Here is a 12,194-nt window from a genome sequence, read left to right as displayed (position 1 = left end):
AAAGAATAGGGCAGGGGGAGGCATTCACCTGAAGGGGCTCGTTCTTTACCACTGCTTATGGTGTCTGCTGCTCTGCAGCAGCAGCTGATCAGGGGTTGATGCTAAAGACTCTTGTGGTTCAAGGGCCTTGGTTCTTGCCTGGTAGTGGAGGCTTTGCATATTTGTTACAAAAGCCAAAGGGAACTTACCTTCTTCGATGTACAAAGCTAACCTTTCCAGTGAGCATATGGCCACAGGTGGAATAATTTTGGAGTTTTATTCCCTTGCGTTTTTGCCATCGGCACTTACTATTTATTATTTAGCAGGATTTATATACCTGTTAATCATCAAAACTTTTAAGCTGTTCACTTTAGGTTAATAGAATTGCATCTGTTTTATTGTGTGTACTTTTCATACAATGGGAAATCGACCACAGTTCCTTCCATGATCTGTAGCACTTTTATCCAGTATAAAATATAGTAACCAGCTTTTTTGTGCTGAGTGGCAAGTTGCAGGGTGCCCAGCTGCCAGTCTGGTGTGATCCATATGATGCAAAGTCAAGTTCCAGCAAAGGCAGAACAGAGTCCAAAGGTCAAGAGGTGAGGGAATAGCCAAAACTGGAGAAGTCAGCTTCCAGAAAAGGTAGACTAGGATTCATAAGAACATAATAAAAGTCTGCTGGATCAGGCCAGTGTCCCACCTATTCTAGCAACTTATCATAGCGACCAGCCAGGTGCCCATAGGAAATCTGCAAGCAGGATTCGAGCACAAGAGCATTCTCCCCTCTTGTGGTTTCCAGCTAGTATTCAGAATCATTACTACCTCCCAACTGTGGAAGCTGAGCATAGCCATCACAGCTAGAAGCCATCAATAGCTCTCTCCTCCATGAATTTGTCTAATCCTCTTTTAAAGCAATCTAGGTTAGTGGCCATTAGTGCCTCCTGTAGGAGTGAGTTCCATAGTTTAACTATACATTGTGTGAAGAAGGTACTTTAAAGGGCCAGAGACAAGAGCATAGTGAAAGCTGAGATTTGAGAACTGCTGAAGTGGGGCACAGTAGGGGTCAGAAGTCAGTGCAAGAACAAGAGCTGTTTGACAGTGGAACGGACTCCCTTGGGAGGTGGTGGACTCTCCTTCCTTGGAGGTTTTCAAGCAGAGGTTGGATGGCCATCTGTCAGGGATTCTTTAGCTCTGATTCCTGAATTACAAGGGGTTGGACCAAATGACCCTTCCAAATCTACAGTTCTGTGGTTCTATGAAATTAAGACAGCTGTCATAATTTGAGAGAAAAAAGGAGGGCCAAAGTATCAGAGTCTTCACCCTCAAGATGAATTGTGCAGACAGAGGGATGGGCTTTGATACCAAGGGTTTATAGAACCTAATGAGGAGGAATAGGCCTGTGCTGACAGTGTTCAGGCAAGCTAGTACTGTAGACCAGTGTCGTTCATTCTTGGGTCCCCAGATGTTGTTGAACTAGAGTTCCCATCATCTCTGACCATTGGGCTAAACTGGCTGGGAATTAACAGCACCTAGAGGGCCCCAGGTTGATCTAAATGGCACCCTTGATGCCAAAAGCTTGATTTGTCTGGCTAAGAAGGTGGTGGAAACAGAGCAGCATTAAGGGAAGAAAATAAAAATAAAAACAATACTGAAAGTTCAGTCTTTATAGATATCTAAAGTCTTAGGAAAACCAAAACACCCAACACATTTTGGTGATTGATAATCATCCACTGGGGCTCAAGATTAAGGTTCTATCTCCTATCGGAGTGATTTGAGTTCAAAAGGACTTGCTTCCAGATAAGTATGTACAGGTGGTGACCATTTCATTCCTGGCACCCACGCATGTCCATGGAGTGTGCATAACCATGCTCTGCCCTGCCCCTATTCCATCCTCTTCTGGGTCCAAAAGGACTTGTCAATTGGACATACCTAAAATGGCCGCTGCCTGTATAGGATTGAAGCCTAAGACTATTACTGTTCATAAATGTGTCTTCCAACTCCTCTTTGAGGCTTTGCCACTTGTTTTGCTTCATTCAGGCCTGTAAGTGAACCAAGTTCTGATGTTGAGGAGGTTGTTTAAAGACCCATGTCAATGTAAGGTGGCACAACCTTGCAACCTATTCTATGAATGTTGAGCTTGAGGCTGTGGTTCAAAGATCTGTTAAGAGTTTTAGCACCAGTGGGGCAGTGGGTATCAAGTGCCAAGTTGCAGGGAACCCTGCTGTCTGTTTGGAGGGCTGAAGCAAGAACCTGGTGTGAGGCCTTGGGTTCAGCTCTACCACACAGGTTTCAGTTACTGTTTAGCCAAGGAGGAGGCAGGGGCTCTTTAACAGCCAATGTGTAAGAACATGGGAGAGCAAAAAGTTATCCTAGTCCCCACAAAGGTTGGGGCTACTCCAGCTACAGTACTGCATCATCTGTGTTGCTTGTGTCACTTGAGTTTAAGCAGATCTGTTTGTCACTATCACCCATGTTGAAAAGATAAGGATTCAGCTAAAATCATCTCTACTGTTCATTTTAGCTGCAGATTTTGTATCTCATTAAGCCAATTACGCACAGGAATGTAAGTCAAGTGGCACTTTGTTCAATCAGGAAAAGAATGCACAGGACAGTTTACAGAGACAGTCAAAACCTATAAGCAATAAAGTCTATAAAATGATAAGCAGTAACAATAAAGCATGCCAGCATGAATACGTTCTTTTAAGGGCCTGCAATAATAAAAAGATGTTGGTGCCAAAAAGAGAACAAACTTTGTGCCAGGTGAGTCTCTCTGGGGGAAGAGTTCCAAAGATGGGATGCCTCCATTGGAAAAAGTCTAATCCAGGCTTCCTCAACCTCAGCTCTCCAGATGTTTTTGGCCTACAACTCCCATGATCCCTAGCTAGCAGGACCAGTGGTCAGGGATGCTGGGAATTGTAGTCTCAAAACATCTGGAGGGCCGAGGTTGAGGAAGCCTGGTCTAATCTCTTGAGCCTTGGGGGATTACCATTAATATGCAGGCAGGCCCTTATGGGAAAAGGTGATCCATAAGGGACTTGGGTCCCAAAAGGTTAAAACCAGCACTCTCAATTGCTCCTAGAAACAGACAGGGAGCCAGTTAAGCTGTTCTAAATCTGGCATGGAGATGTTCACTGTACGAGAACATCATGCCTTTCTTTTAAAATGCATATGTGTGGATAAAACTAAATCTGGTTCTCTCTTTTTCCCCCAGGATGATGAAGGCCAAACAGCATTGCATTACGGTAAGCAGTGAGTGAGCATGTTTGCCTATTAACCTACATTATCTGGTAGAGTGAATAAATGATACCCAAGACAGCTACATGTAACAGAAGTAAAGGCCTCCTTAGCAACTTGTAGTAAGTTGTTCAAACCAGGAAACATTGCTTTCCAAGCTAAGACTCTTAACTTTGTCTCCTTTAAGCCTGCTACAATATCTGTGCCAAAGTGAATAATAATATTGCATGAATGAGGGAAATGGCTTCAAATACCATAGATGTTTTGTTTTTTAATGACCATTGATGGATCTTTTGGTAAATTAAACTGTACTCAGTCAGTCTCTAAAATAGAATCATAGAGTTAGAAGGAATCTTTGAGGACAACTATTCTAACCCGCTGCTCAGTGCAGGATTTGTAGTGCAGGATGCAACAACAGCACCCCTGTCATATGGCTGTACTGCCTCTGTTTAAACACCTCCAGCTAAGGAGAGCCTACCCACCTCCCAAGCCAATCTGTTCTTCTGTTGAACAGCTCTTACCATTAAGAGGTTTTTCCTGAATCTTTAGCCAAAATCCACTTCCCTTCAGTTTCCACCCATTGTTCTAGACTTTCCCACTAAGACAACAGAGGGAAAGCCTGCCTCATCGTCTGCATGACAGCCCTTCAGATATAGGAAGACTGCTGCCATGTCTCCTCTGAAGCTTCTCCAGGCAAAACATATCCAGCTCTTCCAATGATTTGTCATAGGACTTGGGTTTCTAGACCCTTTGCCATTCTGGTCACCCTCCTCTGGTCCTTTCCAGATAAATCAGCCTCGTGAATAAGTCTGCAAAATTACTAGCCTACAAAATGTTTTACTAGCCTGCTGTGAACTGGCAAAGGAGTAGCAGACAGTTTCATCCCTCTGCAGCAGTTCACTCTGTTTCTCTGTTGGGTCCAGAGGAGGAGGCTTCCGTTGTGAGTGCTTAAATACAAGGTTGTGTAAAGGTATTGTCAGGAAAGATAGGTCAAAATAAGATACAGCGTTCTATTGACTTGAATATTCATCTAATGCTTCTCATTAGTTAGCTTTTAATTTTGTAATAGAATCCAGACAGCTGAAGACTTATGAGGGTATGTGCAAATATATGTGTAATAACGTTCCACCCCAGGAAACAAAACCATATTCTCCCCTCCAAATAAGGTAGTAACAGGGAGCGGGATGTTGTTAGATTGACCGGGCCTGTTTTCACTGAATTCCATTATGTACAGTTTTATTATTCAGAAACATTTTATAGTGAAAAAAGTGTATTCCAAGAATTCAGGGGAGTCTTCTGTTGTTTGAGATAGATTTCTTGTATTTCCTTTTATTGTCCTTTTAGTATAATAAAGTCTGATGCGGCTAATACACCCAAGGGGTGTCTGTTGTTTAACAGCAAGGAACAATGTTGGGTTCTTACCGTTTGAGTTCACTGCCTGTATCCTTGTATCCTTTTTTTCTTTGTTACCACCTCCAATAGCACTAATCAAACATTACTTGAAGCCTGACAATATCTTGTTTGTTCAATTAATCATTGTGACTTGCTCAGGCCTGCGCTCTCCTGAAAAATCCTTATTTATTTATTCATTCCTTGGACTGCATAATAAAGTCATTCGTTGTAACCAAGACTTGATTGTAGACACAAACCTCTTGTCTATGGGCATCCTTCCCCCCCTCCTTTGCTGCAGCTGTACAACAAACCAAGTAGTTAGCAAAATCCCTTTACAGTAAGGATGGTGAAATAGAATCTGAGTTTATCTATCTTTTGATGAGGATGTTTGGCCTGACAGCTGTCCTTGCCTCAGCAGCTCTTGTGATTACAGAAAGTGTCAAGCTGCATCCTTAGATGGGTTATAAATCCTGGTTTGTTCTGATTAAACACGGGTCAGAGCCATTCGGAGGTTAAATGAAGGACAGCTCCCCAGTATGTTACCCTCAAATGGTCTGCCTAAAGGGACCCACCCCCTTCCGTCCAATATCTTCTGGTTATTGGTGCCCCTGTCACTGAATGGTCAGCGCTAGCACTGTGTCTTTGAAAAGGCTAGGATGTGTGTGGTCTCCCTCATGAATGGCTTGCTAGCCTTAAATTCCCTCTTTAAGACCTTCTCCCCCCCCCCCCCTGCCGCTTCCCCCCATGCACACACTTGTTTCCCTCAGGGAATGCTCAAACGATTGGCTCTGTGTCTCCCAGAGGAAATCAAGGTTTCTCCTTGGACTTGAAGTCACCTGACTGTAGCGTGGGCTGGCTCTCTGTATCCTCCCGGGTTCTTTCTTCCTCGTTGAAACACCATCTGCTCTGCTCTTTTTGCGCTGTTGCAGGGCAGTGGGAGGGGATGCTGGAGTGAAAATAAATAATAAAAGGAGAAATCCATCATGAAAACCCTGAGGATTAATGGACTTGGAAGGCAAACTGTGCTGAATGAAAATTCATCTTCACCTGTGCCTGTGTCAGGGCTGCCTCCCTGGTGCTTGATAAATAGACGTTCCCAGGATGTGCTGTAAATCCAACAGCTGTTCTAATCTCCAGGGGAAATTTTGCACTCTTTAGAGGTGGGCTTGAGGCCCTCTTGGGTTTCCCGGTGCAGTGGCAACACATTGTCTCACTTTGGGCCCCTCCTCAGAAATGCCAAATATCTGTCCACACGGCACCTCCGTTTGTAAAGGATCCCTGGTGCCATTGTTGTAGAAGCAAGGAGGCTATTTTCAAGTAGTGCTGCAGCTGCCCCCACTTTACTTACTATGGAGGCTCCTGTTGAAAGATGGTGACATTTGGAGGCTGGATTAATGTCCGGCTTTCTTTGTTTTGGTTTGTTTGGAAATATAATTGAGATAACTACCCTGCCACTACTTAACGCTTGCTCATTTTGGGCTGTCAACTGGTTAAAATGGCATTGATTAAAATAAACGAAATGTTAACACAATTTTAATATACGTTAATTTATACAATGCTGAAAGAAACTATATAAAATGTCACTCATTGTTAGAACAAAATGCAATCTTTTAATATTTTCCCTTTTATGGTAACCCTGGAACCAAAAGAGCTGAAAAAAGAGCTATTAACTTGTAGCCATGCTGATTTAAAAATTTCTCTTGCTGATTAATCAATGAAGGCTGCAGTCTTCTGCCATTGTACTTGGAGTAAGGCCCCTTGAACACAGTGGGGGGGGGTTCCAAGTAAACATGTCAAGGATTGAGTTGTGCATCTTTAAGGTTGTGCCTACCTCTTTTTATGGGCTGATCCCAACCATAATTAATTTTGTCAGCTGTAAAGGTTCCTACTACCACCGTGATCTATTTATCGCCAATATAGCAATTCTAATATGCCGTGCAATCTCTCCAATCTCTTCCCTCCTTGCCACAATCCTATGAAGTAGGTCACTTTTGCTTACATTTTCATAAATCTACAACTGCAGTGTTTAGAGAATAATTTGCACAAGGTCACCAGTTATGCCTGTGGAAGAATGGAGGATTGAATCCAAATCAAAATCAAAGTGCGCTATCAATTGGGCCACCTTGCGTGCTCTGCCTTTTCATGTGAAGTAGGTTCTCGTGTTTTTCAAACCTTTTTTGAAAGCGCACAGATTTCCAAGGGCCCCTCACTATGAGAAATGACATCTTGGATCGTTCTTGAACCCACCTGAGAATTCCTCCAAGCATTTAATAACACCCTTGAGTTCTCATGTCTTCCTAGAACTCCCAACACATGGAAATTTGTCAGTATTCCGCTAAGCATAGCATGGTGTTCACAAAAGCGTGGTTCAGACTTCAGATTTCAAGATCTCTAGAGCTATTGGGCCTGGACCATTGTTCTTGTTCAGGGTTCCTTCCATTACAGCCTTTCCAGGAGATTGATTTCCAAGCAACTTCACCAATTTGTTGCCCAGCACAGGACATTCTTAGCATGTAACATTGATTCTGGCACAACTGCACTAGCTACCAAATTCTTTGCTGGCTCAATTCAATGTGTTGGTTCAAAGAGCCTTATGTGGCTCAGGACCCAAGAACCACTTCTCCCCACATGAAGCAAGCTAGACCCTGTGATCATCGTCTGAGGCCCTTCTTCATCTGCTACCCTTCCATGGGAGGTTTAGGGGGTAGTAACATAAGACCTTGCCTTTTTGGTGCTGACAACCCACTTGTGGAATGCTCTCCCCAGGGAAGCATGCCTTATTTTTAGGCACCAGGCAGAAAACCTTTGGCTCTACCCAAGCGTTTGGCCCTTAATTTGAAGAATAGCATTGTGGCTTCTTTTAGTGTGGTGGGATCAGTAAGCCCTGATCTGTTTTAACCGTTCAGCTGCTTCTACTGGAGATGAGTAATACTGCATCTCCTGAAAAAGAGAGACCCAGAACGGTCTGTTTGCGGGCAGGGGTATAATATTGGTCCCTTCCCTGGTTTTGAGCTGTTCAGCAGCTGATAAATCTATACTAGGTAAAGCACATTTAAGCTACCCTACACCCAACATGTGGGCTTAAAAACAGCCTCTGGCAGGGAGGGGCTTAACCAGCCTAGTTCTACACCTGGTTAGCTTTTTCTTCCAGAAGTGCAACAAAGATCTCCCACCCTTTTCTGCCTTATATTGTACCACCAGGTAATGAGGAAGTTTCCTAGCTTCTCAGAAGATGTCCTGTAGATGGATTGCTTCCCTGTTGCCAGGGCAGTAGGACTACACAGTTCATCCCTTGCTAGCTCTGAGGAAAGGCACAGCTTCTTATAGGTCATCTGTGTATTCCTGTCCCACAGGGGCAATTTTGTTTTGCCGCCCAAGGTGGCGGGTAGGTGGATGAGTTGGGGAATCCGTCTGGGTTGTCTTCACATGGCGAATGGGGGCACAATCCTAGGCACACGGGTAACACAAGCCTTGGCTTGCAAGATCCTGGAGTATTTGGTTTGAGAGCTTTTTGCCAGATGTGGTTAGCAGACCAGACAGATAAATGATTTTTTTGCCTAGCATAAGCTCCTAAAATGCTAAAATTGTTCTTTAAATAACCTCCAAATGCGCCGCTGTCCTATTTTAATTAAACCTTTGCTTCCTCTCCCCCCCTGTGTCAGCTGAGGAAGGCAACAAAACATTCAAGATACTTTCTAATTACTACACCTAATTGCAAAAAGAAGTACACCACTAATGTGCTGATTTGAAATATAATTAAAAACAGTAATTAGTGTTCAACAGAGAGGCTTCTTGAAGGTTTAGCTCCCACTGGAAATTTCAGTTACAAAGTTGCTTTCGGGTAAATCTTCCAGCCAAAGCCATCATGCTTTCAGGCTAAGCAAAGGCTTCCTCTCCAGTGTGAGTGAGAGTGGGCCTATAGTGTTACATTAGTCTGTTGTGCAATTCATAATTCTATCCAGTATGAGCTACAAAACACAAACCTATTGTACAACATTTCACTTAATATTCCTGGCTCTAATGCATTACAGTCTTCCCGCCTTTTCTCCAGGACTACAGGCAAATTCTGATTTGTAATATTTTTGCATCTCATCTCCTTGGCAATTGGAAGCTTCTTTAACGTTGTACTTCCTACTTCTCTATTTTAAGGAGGGAGAGAATAGAATCATATTAATCACCTCTACAGGAAAAGTGCTGTTGAAATTTCATTCCAGTTTCTTTGTGAAGAAATCAGTGCTCATCTACTGCTCAAATTCAAATAAAGATCAATGCAGAGCCAGCTTTTACATAGCAGTGGCCTGGTTGGAGTTTTACTCTCTCATCCCATGTCCTTCCAATAATGCTAGCACAGGGAAATTTGCATGGGAGATACTTACAGTGCCTTGGATCACAAGATAAGTTAACATACAGAGTGCACTTGCAATCCTCTGCCTAAAGCCTTTCAGAGAGGAGACAAGAGGCCTCAAACAATCTAGGGTGGGGTGCAGGGGCTACTGTCAATAAGAGACAGAAACTTTTCTTCAGAGGGCTCCCTTAAATTAAATCTTAGGATCCAAACCCAATACATGGTCATTCTACATGGTTCCTAAGGCGCCCCTTAACCCTACAGAGAGACTTTGCGGGGGCACAGTGGGGAAGGATGGAATGGGCATCTTTACTTCTGTGAACTTCCTTGAGTTGACTTAGCCACAATGACTTGGATTCTAAGATATTTTTCACGCCAGTTTGCCTTATATCAATCATTCTTTCAGTTGTCCAGTTTAGTTTTCAAAGCTGCTCACCCGCATTCAATCCCCAGCCAAAGGCAGATGCTGAAAAATAGGAGGTTGCCATGAGAGTAAAATTATCTATGCTTCAGTCGGTAGGTTTCGGCCAAGTGGTCTCCCTTCCTGCTTCATTCACCTCGTGTCCCCTGTAAATCAGGCAGACGTGTCCAAAAAATGGGCAGAAGAAGACTATTAGATGCATCACATCAGCTGCTGCAGTCAGCCTTCTGTTTCACAAGCTATGAAGCCACTAATGGAGGGATACTCATGGGACATGGCCTTTGCCATCAGAGTTATGGATGCTAGGTGGTTCCATGAACCCTTATGAATCCAGAAAAAGTAGCAGTTTTGTCTATAGCCAGAAGTATTATGTGGCATATTTGCAAACAACTCAGAAACCATTCAGAGTCAAAAGGCATCTGCTGTGAGGGGGCGGGGCACACACTGCTTTACTACCTCTTTTGGAAGGCCTTGATCTCTTAGCCACTTCTTCCTAAGGCTGCAGGTCATGTGCTGTGGGTGATGGCAGCATTGAGACATTATGCGCCACAATTGCCACTGTGCCTGCAAAAGATGACCCCCCTTTGCCTAGAAAATGTTTCGCACCCTGAAATGTCTTACCTGCAATTTGTCTTTTTATAAGGGTGGGCCTTAAAAAAATGTGTTAATGGTCTGGTAAAATAATTCCATTTTTTAGATTGCTCAAAAGTCAGGAAATGTCAGAGTCAAGGCTGGTCTCATGTTTCCTCTGAAAGGTTACGATTTAAATTTAATATCCTGCATCTCTTCCATCCTCCTCCTCTTTCGTTTCAGCAAGCTATGTTTTCCTGGCTACCTGTGAAGTAATTTTGCTGTAATATCTATAGTTAATAGCAGAGGTGCCATAGTGTTCTCCAAGATTGAGCTCTGTTAGTTGGTTTTTTTCATGTTCCAAGATTCAGACTTTTATCCTATTCCTTTCTAGTAATAAATCAAGATCCAGGTAATCGTTCCTTACTAACTACTGTCAAAACTGTGACCTGACATACATTTTAAGAAACTGAAATAGTGGTTCTTAGGCATGTCGATAGGATGTGGAATATCAATCTTCAGCAGAGTTTTCTCTGCTTTGCCAACTTCGTTTTCCGTTTGGCTTTAAAACTCTTTGCTTCTGCAATTCTGAAACACACCACTCATCAAATGTTCTGTTAGCCACTTAAAAGTAACCTGTGTTTTTTCTGTCCTTTCCCCTCTAGCTTCCACCTGTGAGTTTTCTGACATTGTGAAACTGCTCCTGGAGTCTGGAGCTGACCCTACTCTTCGGGACACAGAGGGCTACTTGCCTGAGGAGGTCACGGACTGTAAAGTGATCACCTCCATGCTGCAGGAGCACACGGCTGGCAAAGCTTGATCGAAAGGCCAAGGAAGTGCAGGTAGCCCCAGCCCAGGGCTCTCAAAATGGACGAAAAACTGCAATAAAATCATCCTATGTCCACATAATCAATATGCATGATGTATGGAGACTGGAATCTGCAGAGCAAAGAAGCTTATTTCTGGGAGCAGAAAACAGAGCAATGCAATATTGCACTGAACAACACAGGCCTGCGTATCTGTGTTGCCTGCCTGGCACAACACAGCCCCAGCCATAGGTTCTGACCTGTCATTTGCTTGACAGACCCCTGTTTTTGTAGCCCCAAATTAGAAAGGAACAGATCTACTCTGCTTCTGGTGGCCGCCAAGCATGGCTGATGGGATCTTTCCTCTTTGATAGGTCACAAGCGTTGTACGCCTTGTGCAGCCCAAGGCTCAGTTTGCATGAAGCAGAGTTTCATCATGAATCTTGAGGTTAAGGGAGCAACTATATTATGAATGCAATCCTGTATGTGCCCACTCAGGAGCAAGCCTCCTCTGTGGGATTTGTTTTCCCGAGTAAATATGGACAGGATTGAATTGCAAGACTATCTGCTCTTTTCCAAAATGCAAGTTACTAGTAAGAAGGGAAAGTCTAGCTGATGGGCAAGGGGTGGGGAGAAATGAGCATCTTTACAAAGCTGATCTTCCCATGACAGATTTCACTTTTTAGTCCTGTATCACTACTGCTACTTCCTTGAATTGGGTAATGGAAGCAATGGAGTTATCTAAGATGTGAGAATTGAGGGTTTTCCTATTGGCTCCTGAAGATCAAAAAGGCAAAACATGAAGAATGAGCTACTGCTATGAGACTGAGAACTGATGGGAGTGTCCTTTGTGTGTGTCCCTCTGTCTCTGTAAAATACTGTCTTGCACGATAAAAGATGTCAAAGAATTGTTTCTGAATTGCTCTTTTTCTTCCTTTCACGTGAAATCAGTTGCACAAACAGCAGCATGATTTTGTGTTGAATATTCTGGAGTGTTACTTTGGGTGTTTTTAATTGTTCTGTCGTGATCACCTCATGTTCTAGAGCTACTGAAAGAGAACTGACGGAGCTATTTAAAAAACTGTGAAGACTAAAGCATCTTTGAAAGGCAGTATGAAATCAAATATTAAATGACTGCGAATCCAGAAAGAGAGGAAGAAAAGTATTACTGATTTGCAGCTTGCAGTTTATAGTACTTGCATTGCTAGAACAGTTTGAGGAGTTGATATGGTAGAAACTTCTCTGCCGAAAGAAAATCAGAAGAGAGGAAAGCTTTTCTCTGGCATGCAAAGTGAGTAAGTATGTGGGTAACTTTGTAGTATCCACCAATGTCCACTGGCTGACTGAATATGCACAAGAAATAAATAACATTGCAAGAATTTCATCCTTTAGGACTGATAGGAGTGTTCAGCTATGCCCTTATTCTCTGTCACTGTACAAGTAAGTT

The 12,194-nt window shown here is 43.2% G+C and overlaps 1 protein-coding gene across 2 annotated transcripts in view; it reads left to right on the top strand.

Moving 5' to 3' along the window:
- Positions 1-11,655, top strand: part of ACBD6 (acyl-CoA binding domain containing 6) — a 97,133-nt gene extending 85,478 nt beyond the window's left edge. For both annotated transcript variants that reach the window (XM_077928271.1, XM_077928270.1), the window contains 2 exons: positions 3,191-3,221; positions 10,607-11,655. In XM_077928271.1, the coding sequence (XP_077784397.1) occupies positions 3,191-3,221; positions 10,607-10,761 (186 nt within the window). In that variant the 3' untranslated portion in view covers positions 10,762-11,655. The remainder of the gene's footprint in view (positions 1-3,190; positions 3,222-10,606) is intronic.
- Positions 11,656-12,194: the final 539 nt, after the last annotated feature.

Source organism: Podarcis muralis, chromosome 5 (assembly GCF_964188315.1).
Source record: "Podarcis muralis chromosome 5, rPodMur119.hap1.1, whole genome shotgun sequence".
Taxonomy (NCBI): domain Eukaryota; kingdom Metazoa; phylum Chordata; class Lepidosauria; order Squamata; family Lacertidae; genus Podarcis; species Podarcis muralis.
The sequence above is the reverse complement of the archived record's forward strand: the minus strand, read 5'-3'. Positions and strand labels throughout refer to the sequence as shown.